Source organism: Malurus melanocephalus, unplaced genomic scaffold (assembly GCF_030028575.1).
Source record: "Malurus melanocephalus ecotype Western Australia unplaced genomic scaffold, MMel_1.1 scaffold_592, whole genome shotgun sequence".
In the NCBI taxonomy this organism is placed as follows: Eukaryota; Metazoa; Chordata; class Aves; order Passeriformes; family Maluridae; genus Malurus; species Malurus melanocephalus.
The window spans coordinates 250,737-265,652 of NW_026623824.1; the positions used below are offsets into that span (position 1 = coordinate 250,737).

Sequence of the window (14,916 nt, forward strand, 5' to 3'; positions counted from 1 at the left end):
GTCCATGCAGCCCCATCACCCTGGCAGCAGCCCCTCCACTGTGCCTTGTCACCTGCTGGGCTGCCAGGACCAGCCTTGGCACAGAGCCAGGCTCAGCCTGATGAGTTCATGGCCCAGCCCAACGGGGCCGTTCCTTGGGCAAATGATGGGARCACTGTCAAGTGTCTCATGTCTGTGCAATTCTCAGCACCGAGCTGGTACACATTTCATTTACAATAAATGCAGAAGTCAATAAAACAGGTGAAGAATATTTGACAGCAAAATAAATCATGAAATTATACAGGCTGGTTCATAATTGAGTCTCTTCTTAATCTACCTTTTTAATTCTAGACAAATGTGAAAGCAGTGACAGTGTCCTTTCCTGTAGATGCTTAGTCTATTCTTACAAACTGTGAAAATAAAGGATTTTATACCTTTGCTAATGTTTGTGGTTTTAAACTATTATTTTAGGGGTTTTTATCAGTTATATTCCATATTATTTCTTCTAAACTTGTAAATACATTTAAGAAATAGCTTTGTAAATACAGTACATTAAAAGTTCGGTTTGGTCATTAAGGCCTCAAGATTGGGTCTGCTTTCTGAGTGTGAAATCTTCTTGTAGCATAAAGGATACTGTCAATTCACTGTCAGCAGGGTAGACTGTAGGCCTAAATTGAGAGTTTTGATGCAGTCTTCCCAGCATAAATTAATGTTTTATGCTGAAGCCTTTGGTTTACTTTTAGAGAAAACAATGAGGCCTCTTACTATGTTTAGGCTGAATTATGGGAAGAACAACAGGAGTAAAATCAAGGGCTGGGAAAATATTGAATAAGCTTTACCTTTAAATATATATATATTATTTGAATTTTTGTATTAGTTTACTGTGATTCTTTTATTGTCATTTTTCTAAACTGGTTTCACATGAAACCATTGAAAGGGACTCAAATATGCAACACCTAATCTATTTTCCAAGGGAATTTTACCCTTGAATGGTGCTTTTTGACTGGTCAGGGTTATTTATTAAATTTTATATTTGAAAGTATTTGGGGAATTATGTAAATTCTTTATATGAATCTCTTTATTTCATGAATTGTAAATTTCATAATACTCAGTGATCGAATTGGAAGTTTAGTAAAGTCATTCAAAATGTTCAAACTTTATAATWTTTGTGAATTTTACATATATTTTATCAAGTGCCAGAATAGTTGTATTTAATATTGTAGATTTAATACTACTTGCACATCCCCTGTGGCAGCATTAAGTTACGCAAGTTTACATTTAAAAAAAAAAAAAGAAGCTAAACAAATAAGTAAGCCTGGGACATGTGTTCCTGTATTTCTTCAGGGGATGTGACGCCACGTGTCACTGACTGAGCAGGTTTGATTCTTGGTCTGTAGCTCACTCCTGCCTTGGCAGATGCAGAACTCTCCCCTTGCCACAGGATTCAGCCTTTGGACTCAGACCCAGAGCCTCTGCTTGTAGATCTGCTTAGAGGTAGAGCTCTTGCACGAATTTAACAGTGTTTGTTTCTGACTGAAAAATTGTATTTTTAAATAACTTTTATTTGTATGGTTGTTTTTCAAGATAAATAATTGAACAGTTTGAATGACTTGACTTGGTGTCATTATCTTGCAATATAAACCAGGAACCTCACACCTCTGCACTTCATTGCCACATGAAGTAAATGAAGCTAGCTAAGCTGATGCTGTAACAATTAGTAACTTGCCATTAAGGATTATTTTATAGCATGAACTTTAAAATATTTATTCAAATGATATTTTACTCTTGTATTCACTTTGTTTTTAGATTTGTGACATGAATATTTCTGTGCTGCTTTATTTTGTTCTGATGAATTTGTTTCTTGCTTGTAAATTGCTTTTTTTATTGTATAAAGTCAATTGGAATTGCTGTTTGTAAATTAAAATGCTTCTAGAGCAAATCTGCCGTGTCAGTGTCTGCATTTAGATATTTTAATTACTAAGGGCCTTGCATTTTAGATGCCGTTCCTGAAGTGTCACAAGAATCATTTTAATACTCATGTACCAACTAGACATCAAAAGTCTTCAGGCACAAGTACTCTTGAAGTATCTTTGTTTTGCCAGCATTGTTTAGTTCTGAACAGATGATTATTTGAGTTTTGTGCTCTAAAACCTCATTGAGCTTCCAAAGCGAAACAAAATCCCGGCTAGGTGATGGTAATCCATTCATTCCGCTCCAAGGCAGGTCTGTTGGAAGGGACACCCTGCTTCATTCCCACAGAAGCATTTACATTTTATGTTCTGCCCCATGAATCAGTAGGGCTGATGCTCCTCCTCGCCTGCAACCTTGAATTTACAGGAGCAACCCCAGTGCAGCTGTAGGCCATGGTTATCCTGACTGAGCATGGGATTTGGAGGGACTGGAATTYAGGGGGTTAGTCCCTGAGTCCCTTATGGATGGTGTCAGAGTACCTGTTYTGGCAAAACCTCCCTTCAAATCCCTTTATACAGTCTGAAACTTAGAGTAAGGCAGAATGGGGTAAACAAGACCTGACTATTGGGAGAGGAGTAAATGTACTGTTGCCTTTACCTGGAGAGCAGAGAGAACATGGCATGCTGCTTGTATTCCACACTTGTCTTGCTTTGGTTTCCTTGGGAGAATTGCTTACCCTGGTCAGGCAGCTAGCAGGGTCAGAAATAAGATGCAGCAAGCTTATGTCCGTGGAGCTTATGAAGTTAACTTAGAGCCACCCTGCTCGGCAGGTCCCACAGAAAATATTGCTGCTTTTCCTTCATTTATAAATTTCCACTCAGAGACCAGTAACAGCAGCAGACGTGTGAGTTTGGAAGAGTGTGAGATGACATGGCCCTTAACACCTGCCCTGTAAACATCCTGGATGTGTTTGCAGCACACAGCCTGTGTATTGGGTGCTGACACAGGTGTCATACAATAAGATTTTTAAAATGCCTCTAACTATTAGAATAATTCTGATATCCTTTGCACTTAATTTATCCAGTTTTACTATAACTCAGCCTGTTTTCTAGCATTTTTCTAGCATTTATCTAGTTGYACCTAAGGATGCACCAGTTGACATTGGGTAGGTCATATTTGTTTAAAGTTGCAATCCGTGGCAATAATTACAGTGTCATAGTACAGTACGTGTGGTTAAACTTCAACTTACTTGCTTGTTTACAATTTGTGCCTAATGAAACGGAAAGTACTTCAGGTTATTTCAGCGAAGATCTTCAACAAAAGTACTTCATTCCTTTAGCACTTTATAAACTAAAGTAACTCCCATGAGACCCCCACCTGGAGCACTTCACCCAGGGTGATTGGACCATCTCTGCTGTGCAGACAGMCAGCCAGAAAAAGCTGGGGACACCTTCACCTGGAGGAGTTCTGGGGAGACCTTGGAGACCCTTCCAGTGCCTCAAGGGGCTCCAGGAGAGCTGGGGAGGGACATGGGACGAGGRCCTGGAGTAACAGGACACAGGGAATGGCTTCCCCAGTGCCAGAGGGAGGGACAGATGGGATATTGGGAAAGAATTGTTCCCTGGGAGGGTGGGGAGGCCCTGAGCAGCTGCAGCTGCCCCTGGATCCCTGGATCAGTGYCCAAGGCCAGGCTGGACATCGGGGCTGGGAGCAGCCTGGGACAGTGGAAGGTGTCTGTGCCCATGGCAGGGAAGTGGAATGAGATGAGCTTTTAAGTCTCTTGCAACCCCAACAATTTTGGTTCTATGAACATTCTGAAATACCCAAACATCTCTCGGCATATCTGAATTCAGCATTAAGGGAAAAACAGAGATTGGATATTTGTTTAAAAAGTGCTATGAAATAGCACTTTCAGCAAAGCAGGAAATAGAAGACAAAGAATTGTGAAGAAGTTTTCTTAAGAAGGCTAAGGAAATAAATTTGATTAGGTTAAAAAGAATCGGTTCTGTTCACCTGATCGTTGCGTACATGCAGACACATGCCCCATGGCTTAACTTTTTATAATGCCAACTTCTTGAACACAGGTTAAGGGGAAGCTAGAATAGCCAGTGAACACTACACATGGAATTAATACTCTTCCAGCAATAATCATGCAGAGAAAATTAAGCATCCCATGGATGTTACATTTCCTGAACTATATGAAATAGCATGGCACAATTGTATTTTGCATGGGTTTAGGAAAATATTAAATTGAATATTGTCAAAATTCAGTTGAACGGCAGACAGAAACATTTCATTAAAATTTTGGGGATTGTATTGCTAATGACATTGTCTAAAGTAACATTACTTGTCTATGCATTCTTTTCCACCAGAGGGTGCTGACTGATTTTTTAAAATATGTCATGTAGGGGTCATTTAAGGTGCTGTGCATAGCAGAAGGCTAAAATAGGAACAAAAGGAAAAAAAAAAAAAAAAGAGGCTTCCTGTTTTCATTATGATACCTTCATAAGGAGCGAGTACTGGATGATTCCATTATTAGCAGAGCAGGGATTCTACCCAAGATGTCAGAGGTTGTTCCTGCTACATGAGACCCCCATCAGCAGCGAACACCATTTCACAGTACTTTACGTGAGAGGTGCAGCCCAGCCCGTGGCCCGGGCACTTGGCACTGACTTGTGCCCGGCTGCGGCCAAAGCCTCACTCGGGGCCCGGCCTCGCACGGGAGGGAGCGCGGGTGCGCTGCTCTGCGGGATGCTCGGGCTGTCTGGAAGCTCTGTCCGGACCCCCCGAGCTCGCCCGCCTGCGAGGCACCCGAGCCCTCACCCCGCGCAGGAGCCGCGCAAGAGCCGCGCTGACACCGCCAGGGGGCGCGCTGACACCGCCAGGGGGCGCGCTGACACCGCCAGGGGGCGCGCAGACACCGCCAGGGGGCGCGCTGACACCGCCAGGGGGCGCGCTCGGGGCGGGCGCGGCCAAGGACGGCACAGCAGCACCTGCGCTCGCGCGCCCCCGCGGGCAGTGGCGCGCGCTCCCGCGCGGGAGGCGGTTGGCGGAGCGCGCGTCAGGCCCTGCGCCCCRACCCCGCCCCTGGGCCCGGCCGGGCTGGGCCGCGTCCTCGCCGGCGCTGAGGGCGCCTCCCTCTCCCCGAGAGGCTCCGTGGGCGTTGCTGGGGGGATCCGGCCCCGAACAGGTGAGACGCGGACGAGCCCCGGCTGAACAGGTGGGGCCGGCCGTCGCAGCCCCTCGTCCCTCCGCCTTCCGCCGTTCTCGCCTCGGGCGTGCGCTGCGGGCGGAGCTCTGCGGCCACGGGCCCGGGCGGGCGCGCACCGTGCGAGGGCAGCGCTTGCGGGAAGCGGCATCTGCCGGTGCCCCTCGCCCTGGCGAGCCCGAAGCGCGGCCGGGGCGCGGGAGAGGGGCAGCGCTGGGTTCTGCGGGGCCGGGCGGCGCTCCCCGCTCCGCGGCCTCTCTCTGTTCATAAAGAGTCCTGGGCCCGGCGCCGGGCGATGCTGCTCCAAGGGCTGCGGGGCTGGCCCGGCCCGGCCCGGTCTGGTCCGGTGAGGGGAGGCGGTGCTGCTCCAAGGGCTGCGGGGCTGGCCCGGCCCGGCCCGGTCTGGTCCGGTGCGGGGAGGGGAGGCGGTGCTGCTGCCGGTCCGGGCGGACAGCGGGAGCAGTCTCGGTGCGGATTTGGGGTGCGGGGGAGCAGGTGGAAACCACCTGGGGCTGACCACGGCCTCCTCTGCTCTTTAGGAATAAATTTGAAAACTATTTGCATATCGTGTGAATGATAATGTGCGGGTTTTGTTTATAGCTTTGACTGCGATCTGTTTTCAGATCACTTTAGATGGCTTTTGGTCTAGCTTCTGCGTGATGAAGGCTTATGTCAGTCTGGGGCTTTGGCATGTAGTGGATGGAGGACTGGATGTTGAAATTCTTGGTTATAGAAGTCCATCTTGCCTTTACTCTGTGCTTTGTTCTGAACCCAATGAAATGGAACATACGTACTCTTGTCTTACTAATTATTGAAAAAAATGAAATGTGTGCTGGTGTCAGCATATACATAAATACAGACAGATATTCCTTTCTTCAGAAACCTTATCTATGGATGTTGTAATCTATGCCTTTTATGTCCAGGAGATGTTTTTATAGTCAGATAATTTTTCTCCTGTTGACCATTCATGCTGTGCCTAGTAGAATAYTCTTCGTGTCTGAGAAGGACAGGAAGACACTGTAAAGGGCAGAAGTGCATACACTTACTTTTTCATTTTCTATATGTTGCCTGTCCTGAATAGTGTAGCACCAGTGTGAAGAAAAATATCACAAAACACTTTTACACCCAAGTTATTTTAATTTTTTTCTGTTTATTTGCCTTATTTTAGTAAAGGGATGACATCTTAAAGTTGAGGTGCGCTGTAATTGCAAGGTTTGCCCTTTAMTAAAATGCTGCATGATGCACGGCAGACAGCAGACATTACATGTCTGTAATTTGGCTGAAATACTTAAGTGGATGCTAACCCATTTTTAACTTGTCATTTTGATTCTTCTATGAACTAGGATCATTTGTTCATTCAAGGAGTCCCTACTGGATGAATTTTGGGGGTGTGAAAACAATACTGCTTTTCCAGCAAAAATTAGCTTACTTCGATGCCAGTAGTAATTGCATATATTTAACATCTAGAGGATAGGCTTATTTAAGGTGGAGGTTCCCTAACAGAAGGGAAATAGAGACTGTAGTAGAGGTAYAGTTGTAACTCCTGTTGTTCTGCAGTGATTTTTAGCTTTATCAAAGCAACATGGGCTTTAATGGGATTTTCATGTCAGTCTATAAAAGAAGCTGTCTTTGAGATTATTTTCTTCTCCTTTGATTCATAATTTCATTAAACATTAGGCTTTATAAAAGTTGGTATAGAGTTGCAAAAGAGGAGAAAAGGGAAGTGCTATACCTAATATTACCAAAAATGCGTTMCCTAAGCAGTATTTTTCTCAAGTTTGTTGCTGATCATGTTTGGTGGAAGAGCTRTAGCTTTATTTGCAGATACAGAGGTAGAAGAATTACTGTATGTGGGTTTATGTCCATTATACTTTGTTCAGTTCAGCCTTGAAGRAAATGCTGTGAGGATGAGTAGCATTTACCATTCATAAAGCACCTTGAAAGAAGTGCATAAAACTAATCAACAGCCTRTATTGGCTTGGACCTTGTGTTGACTGACAGAGTGAGGGAGAGTTACAGGCCCATACTTGGAGTATATTTAGGTATGAAATTTGTAGTGCATTGCTCTTCCCTCTGTGATGTATATGTAGTTCTTTTCAGTTTGGGAATTTATCCCATGCCAGTGAAACTAGAATGGGGAACGTACAATGAAAATTTCGAGGGAGAGGTAAGAATGAAATGCATTGAGTGTGTGTTTCAGGTAGAAGTGCCCATTTTGAGAACTGAATTGTAAARTAAATGTCACCATAATCCTGTTTTCAGGAGTGTTATGCTTTTAAACAAGAGATACAACTGCTGAGAGGCCAGAGCTACACCCAACAATGGACTAATGGAGGTGTGCAGAAAAATGGGTTGAGTGCACAGCTGCCTTATTCCACTGTAAGTATGCAACTGTATCTAAAGTTATMGGTGCTTTCATATTTTCACTTGCATTTGATAACCAGAGATTACAGAAGTATGACAGTTGTTTAGAGAACTTGAGTCATAATAGTGTTTTACTGTAATATTTCAGATATATGTTTCTTTTTGTATAACTGTGTGTTTCATGACGATTCCCTTAAAGTATAACTTCCCTACACATATATCTTGGCCTTCTGAGTTATTCAAGTTTGCAGACTTGCTTGAAGGATAATGATGTTTGAAGGAGGACTTTGGCTGGAGAGAGCGCACTGCAGCTGCCTTGATATGGATCGAGATGGTGTTGGCTTCTTTGCTTGGGTTTTTTTTTACTTACTGTTTGTTCTTTGTTGAGAACATGTATTGCTTTTGTAATTACTATTGTCAACCAGAAATGCTTTTCACTTTGTTCCTTTTGACATTATACAGCAGTGCTTTCCCTCTTTGTATTTTTGTTCCATTTGCATGGAGTCATTTCAGTTAACATGAGTTTGAGTTTTACATCAGTGACTGATTGCAAGCACAGGGGCAGAAATATAACCCTGTTATTGTTGCATTCTGTTTTCATAATAGAACCCTTTTCCTCTTCCAGTAGTTATCTCTACAACATACTTTCATTTGTACTCTATGCCCACAGCATCTGACTTTGTTCATGGTTCATCAAGGAAAGAAAGGTTATAGTGGTGAACATCTGGAAGAATAGTTTGGGAGTGAAGAAAAGGAAAATGAGTGCAGTGGTGAAAAACAGTTTCAGAACTGTTACATGGTCTGTGAACACGTCCTTAGTCTGGGCATTTCCAGTGGAGTGTAGTAGTATATTTTTGGTCTTCCTGAAGGTAAAGATTAAGATTTTTTAAGTATTCTTCATTCCCTTGTATTGATCCATGACAGCTACCCATTCTGATGTCTGATACCAAGTTCTGGAAGGCATGTCATTTGAGGAGCGGCTGAGGGCTTTGCGATTATCTAGTTTGGAGAAAAGGAGGCTGAGCTGCAACCTCGTTGCTCTCTCCAGCTTTCTGAGAGGGGATGTAGAGAGGGAGGTGCTCAGCTCTTCTGCCTGGACTCCAGGGGCAAGCACCAGGGGAGATTCAGACTGAACATCAGTAAGCATTTCTTCAGTTGAGAGGGTGGTCAAATATTGGAATAGGCTTCCTAGAGAGATGGTGTTCTCTGCCTGCCATTGTTCAACAGCCTTTGAACAATGCCCTTAATAACATGCTTTAACTTTTGGTCATCCCTGAAGTGATCAAGCAGTGAGTCTAGATGATTCCTGTATGCCCCTTCCAACAGGAACTGTTCTCTTCCAGCTGGAACAGAGTCCCCAAACCCTACTGGTTGCTTCCATTGGTTCTAACCCAGTTTACCCTCCCCCCTCCCAGGTAGAGTCCGAGTGCATTTCGGTTGTTTTCACTGAACCAGGTGTCCAGCTAATTTAAGCTTAAGATCAGTTATCCTTTCGTAGAATACTGAAGAATGTTTTCTTAAAGGCATGTTGCAGCTCTCTGTTCATGATCCAGTGGTATTAGGAAAGCCATAATCAACTAATAAAAATAATAAGTAAATGGTTTTTGAAATCAACTAAGCCAGTTAACTTGTGGAGTCCAGAATGGCCAAATTAGGGCTGATAAGAAGCACGTCTAGCTCAGTATTCTTCCCTCCAGTGAAAAAATCAGTAAGAGCAGTGATCGTCAGTGGTTGCTGACACGATTATTTTTGTATATGCTGAAAGCAGTGTGAAGTAATTTCCTCAGATTGCTCTGCTAACATTCAGAAATTAAGGCACAGAGATTTTCTTGGCCAGAAGTGGTTATCTGTGCTTAAGAATGTCAGTGACTTTCTTGTGAGTTGGCTAACTAACACTGAGACTGAACTTACGGGCACTTGAACTGTTTCACATGCATATTAGTAACAGCAGTGTAAAATTTGCATTCTGCTTTCAGAGAATGTTGCTTCTGAGCTATAGGTAAAACTTGACAAATGCTGGTAGAATAACAGTTACAAGGTTTACTTTTGTGTTTGGTTTTGATGGTAGTGTTCTTGGGTTTTTTTTTCCAGTTGTTTTTGCACTAACTTCAGCTTCCCTTCAGAGAGCGCTACGTATCTAAATGGGTTTGTCAAGTTGGCAAAAAGGAACTGAGAACCTCTGGTGGTATGTATGTTTGCATCCTGATTTATCCATTTTGCTTTTAGCAGCCTGTGAGGCAGGTCTACTGCAGTGTGCCTGTGAACCTTCTGTGCAGATAAAGTGTTTTCTTAGTTTGGATTTTTAGYGCTGTTTGTGTAATGCATCATTTTAATGACTAACGTGAGCAATTCGAAAGGAATTCTAAGAATCAAAAGCTCTGAAAGTAAGTTGTATGTCATTTTAATAAATTTTTATGTTTTATTGTAAACATATCAGACCTTTTAYAATTTTTAGAATTTCAAAAATTTCTTTTTAATCTTGTTGGAGTGAAATACTGAAGTACAGGGGAGTATTATTTTTAATATCTTTCTCTATGTTGTCTGACAGCCTTTTCATACTGTATGCTTAGTATTAGCTCCTGTGTTAGTTTGTGTGCAGTGATGCTTTCTGCAGGTGGGAAGACAAATCACCAAGTGGACTTGACTTAAAAGTTAATTGCTCCCTATGACTTCCATCAAGGTAGCAAAACAAGTGGGTGTGTAGAGAAGTATTTTTTCATAGATGTGAATCTTGAAGAACTCTCTGCACATAGGAAGAAGCGGTGCATTTTTAATGTTTGTGGTATTTTAAACATTTGTGGGGAGGGTGAGTGTGGGAGGGGGGAATCTATTTTGATCCTGTCTAGAATGAAAGTTTCTAGCATTGCAAGATGTATGTATTTGCTGAATGTTGAAAGGTGAAAGTATATTAGCAGTTTTAGGTTTAGGTATTTAAAGATGTCTCATTTTGATATCATGAGCATTAARAGTTGGTGTAGAACTGAACTTGGGCATGATACAAGTTCATATATGGGATTTTTCTCTTCCCCTTTCACAGCACTATTGATTCCCCACTCACTGGAGAGCCTGTTCAGAAAGGCCAGGATGGAGGACACAAGAATATTTTTGTGGCCTTAATGTAAATGCCACATTTTAAAGAAATTACATATGCAAAATTACTTTCCACTTCAGTATTGTAAGGACTGTTAAGAAGAGCAACTCCAAGCTTAGAAATACTTTGCAGTCTGTTGGTGCTCAGGAGACAAGATAAAGGAAATTGAATCTTGCCTTGTTTAGCAGAGATTTTGGCATTATTTGAAGCAAAATTACTGACTTGTTTCATGTGAGATACTGGGGAGAATTGTTTGTCTTTGTACGAATGAGAAGTGAAGACCTCATCTTTCTAAAGAGAGTAAAATAGGAGATTATTTTTATTCTTAGCTGTCTGCTTTTACAGAATTTTTCTCTTGGTGTGATCAGTGTTGTGGGAGGGAATGCAAGGACACAGAGGGACATGTGGCAGTATTCCTAGTTGCACATATGAGCAATTACAGATTTTGCTGCAAGAGTCCATGTACAGGAAGCAGTGGCAGTGCTTGCCATGGGCTCATCCATGTGTGCTGTGGAAAGCAATGACACAAGCTGCTGTTTGTTTTCTCAGTTAAAGAGCAGCAGAGCTTGAGCTCACTTGCTAGTTGTGTAAGCAGTTTGTGGAAGCCTACAGCTTCTGGATGTGTACTGCCTAGGAGGGACTTCATAGAAAACCTAATTCATCATAAATGAAAAATACATTTTTTTTACCCCTGCAATTCTTGAGTTGAGTGGAAGTAAGAATAAGGACTTGGCATGGCTTTATCAGTATTCAGTTACACCCCTTCACATTTGGTACCTGGGAAAGAAAAGACAGCATCTATCTCTTGAGATAATCTTGTTTCCTAAGTCCTTTGCTCTGAGAAAGAAAAATGAAATCTCTTGTATTGCTTGGTTATTTTCTCTGTGTGTTCTGGTTTTTGGGGTTTTTTTTGTAAATTTTATTTATTCCACAAATAATTTGCTTTGCAGGAATTTCTGTTTTCAACCAGTGTGGACGCAACTGAAACTTCCTGCATCTTGTGGAGAGTATGTATAAAAGGAATGACCTCATGGCCAATGTGATGGTCACCTCTGCCACTCCAGAGGTACAGTTCCTTGGGTTTAATTAGCTTCTGTATCAAAATGGAAATGTTGGCTTGTTTCAGCTTTCACAGAGGCCCCTTCCACTGCTAGTCAAATACCACACCATTTGTAAGAAAAAGAAYTAACATAGTATGAGAGTAATTTTAGGACACTCCATGGTTCTTGCTGTTCACAGCCACATTTTTTATTGATGATGATGATTACTCATTTTGTTTAGTTACTGTGTTTCTTAGAGCAGCCATTTTTTATTAGTGAGTTCAGAGCAATGTAATTACCATCAAAATGGAGACTGTCAGAAATATCCAGCTGCATTTTTTCYTTTTTTTCCCTCTTTTTATTTGTATTTACTAGACTTCTAGTGAGAAAGTGCTCTTAAGATTTTGTTCATTTTAATGTTTGTATCCTTTGGAGAGCAGGCAGCTCTTTGGTGCTACTTCCAAAAACTACGCTGCTCTGTGTTGAGCTGTTGTGCACAGCCTGTTTGTGGTTCCATGACAGCCAGTGGAACACTGCTTGGGAATTAGCTGCCTGACTGAATTTTKCTGGTTTTTACTTTCATCTGATATTATGATGAAGTATTACTAATCAGCCACAGTGAAGCTGTGTGTAAAACACACATTTTAGATGTGGAATTGGAGGAACTCCTTTTCAGCTTTAAGATGGAGACTAATACTGCATGTGTGTTCCAAAACTGGGTGCACCGTGGGTTTATAAAGGAACGTATTAATAGTCTGTTATATATTTCACTTTTCCAGACTTACTCAAATCTTGTGAAGACCTTTTTTAGTTTTTCATTGCCAGGTTTTTTGTTTTGCCACATTAAATAAAATGAAGATCCACAGTTTTCAACAAGTCTACAGGGTTTTCCAGATTGTTGAATATGTAATAAGCATCACTTACTCATCTTACATCACTCTATACACAATGCTTTTTGGATTCATGTGTTTTCAGTGCTTGTAACAACTGCTTTGTAAGGAATTATTTATCATTGCAAGGACAGTTTCTGTGTTACTAGGCCTTAGTGCCTTTGGATTGAGGAACCACGTCAAAAGTATTTWGGAAGTCCAACAAGACTGTATTAATCTTATTCTTTTTTCACTACCCTCAGATACTTGAGGCAGTGCTTCTCTTTCTGCGTATCTGTGCTAATTCCACTTCACTCTCTTCTCGGGTTTGACGAGTACAAATGTCAGGCTTGGTTGATCAGTAGTTTGCAGGTTAAGTGTCAGAATGTCTCAATTTTCCCTTTGTTATGATGTTATGGATAAAGCAGCTTGACTTGGATCTACCCACTCATTACATAGCGTATTTAATTTTAAAAATCCTACGGGATGTGGATCTTCAAAATCCCACCACATTTCCTTTTGTGTGGCAGCTCTTTTATTTAGTCCATGATTTTATAAATGGCTTGCTAGAGCTGAAAATGTAATAGAGCTAAAATTTTATGTCACTGTAKTTTTTGCAGAAGAAAGTTGGAAACGTTGGTGAACAGTGCAAAACTAAATTTTATAATTTGGTGTCTGAAACTCTTTGAAGTTCATACATTTTTGTGTAGTTACTTAGTATTTTTATACGTATTTATTTACTGAATTTGAGATGAAATTCATCATTCTGCAGATAAGCCTCCTATTTTTCCTTTGTAGGATAGTAGCAGCTCTGATTCTCTGGAAGGGAGAAGTTCAGATTATGCCAATAAAAGCTACGATGCAGTTGTATTTGATGTGTTGAAAGTAACGCCTGAGGAGTTTGCTGTAAGTAGAAATGTTATTTTTGCATTTAAGCTTGTATAATATTCAGGGATTGCAGAGTACTAAAATATACATTAAATCTTTTTTCTTAAAAAATTTCTTTCAAATAAACATCCAGTGTTCTTGAAAACAAATTTCTGATTTTATCAACTTCAATAAAAGAAGCCTGTCTTGGGATTCAGTCATTTGGTACTGACCTGACACAGCATATTTGATTTACTGTGTAAAGTCATTTGCCTTTTTAGAAGTTTTTTGTGAGACCTTAACATAGGTTTAAAGATGTTACTTATAGAGTCATAGAATCCTAAACATTGGAAAAGATCTGTAGGATCATCAAGTACAACTTTGCCTACTAAGCCCAGTCTGATTCTTTTTTTTTTTTTTAATTGACAAATACTCAGCTTCTCTCCTGAAACAACAGTTTTTTTCAAACGCAGAGAAGAGGTTGCTGCGAGGAAACAATTGCCTTTCCTTGATTACAATTTTTCAGTGTTAAACTGAAAGCAGAATTGCAGTTTCGACAAACATCCAATACAATTCTTGTCCTTGCTCCTTGTTTTTAATTTGCATGTTAACTTGCTGGTATACTGGAAGGAGTGAGGATGAGGGCTACTGTACGTAGTTGAATGTTTTCATTAATAATTCTGAGCATCAAAATGATGTTTGGTTATTTGATAGAAGCTTGTTTGTGCCTGTTCACCAAAAAAAAAATCTTGTAGATAAGCCTTCCTTATTCCTTTGTTGTCACTTTAGAACAGATTTTGAGCCTTTTTTAACTCTAATGCAGAATACACAGATGAGAGCTGCTGTTAGGTAAAATTATAAAAATACTTGGATGGCAAATCTGCATCAAGTCAATTAAAAAATCCCTAGGCTTTTGCTCCTAGTTTCCTATGGTCAAGGACTGCATTCAGAAATTAATAGAGCCMCAGTTTGGACAGGACTGTAAAATCATGTGAAAATAGTTTAATTTGATTTCATCAGGATAGGAATATTAATTGCAAAGACAGTCCAGAACATGGAGTGTAGTCTACGTTTGTGACTATCTTGAATTATAAAGTCAGGATAAAGTTGCTTGTAAGTTAGAACTCAGCAGTTTTCTGTTCCTACTGCTCTTGGGTTGAGATGGAAGCATCTTGATTGGGGGGTCTTGATTTAATGCTGCAGTTTAAAACCACACATATATGCAGCCATACAGCTTTATTTATTGTAATGTATTTTTAACTCTCAATTCCAGACTTCTGTAAGCTGTTTTTTTCTCTCCAATTCCATTTGCACCTGTAGCCATGAGCAAAACAAACAAAAAGCCCACCAACCTGCAGAGAAACGAAAAACTGAAATACATCTGTGGGACTGAAAACCTTTGTATAACCTGTTTAAAGCTTATTCCAGTCACAACTAATTAACATAAAATAATTTATTGTCTTTACACCCCGTGAACATAAAATGTATGCTGCTCTCTATGTGAAAGGCATATAATTGTCAGGCACTACTGCATGACAGCAAAACTCTCAAGCACAGTTATTTCCCCTTGGACCGGTGCTGGTACAG

At 41.1% G+C, this 14,916-nt stretch overlaps 1 protein-coding gene across 8 annotated transcripts in view; it reads left to right on the forward strand.

Annotated features, from left to right (window-relative positions):
• The first annotated feature begins 4,953 nt into the window (after positions 1 to 4,953).
• RALGPS1 (Ral GEF with PH domain and SH3 binding motif 1) overlaps positions 4,954 to 14,916 on the forward strand; it is a 79,725-nt gene continuing 69,762 nt past the window's right edge. For 5 of the 8 annotated variants that reach the window (XM_057382901.1, XM_057382905.1, XM_057382907.1 and 2 more), the window contains exons 1-5: positions 4,954 to 5,110; positions 7,361 to 7,477; positions 9,554 to 9,647; positions 11,504 to 11,619; positions 13,261 to 13,368. In XM_057382901.1, coding sequence (XP_057238884.1) covers positions 11,563 to 11,619; positions 13,261 to 13,368 — 165 coding nt within the window. In that variant the 5' untranslated portion in view covers positions 4,954 to 5,110; positions 7,361 to 7,477; positions 9,554 to 9,647; positions 11,504 to 11,562. The remainder of the gene's footprint in view (positions 5,111 to 7,360; positions 7,478 to 9,553; positions 9,648 to 11,503; positions 11,620 to 13,260; positions 13,369 to 14,916) is intronic. The other 3 variants (XM_057382903.1, XM_057382902.1, XM_057382904.1) reach the window with 3 other exon arrangements.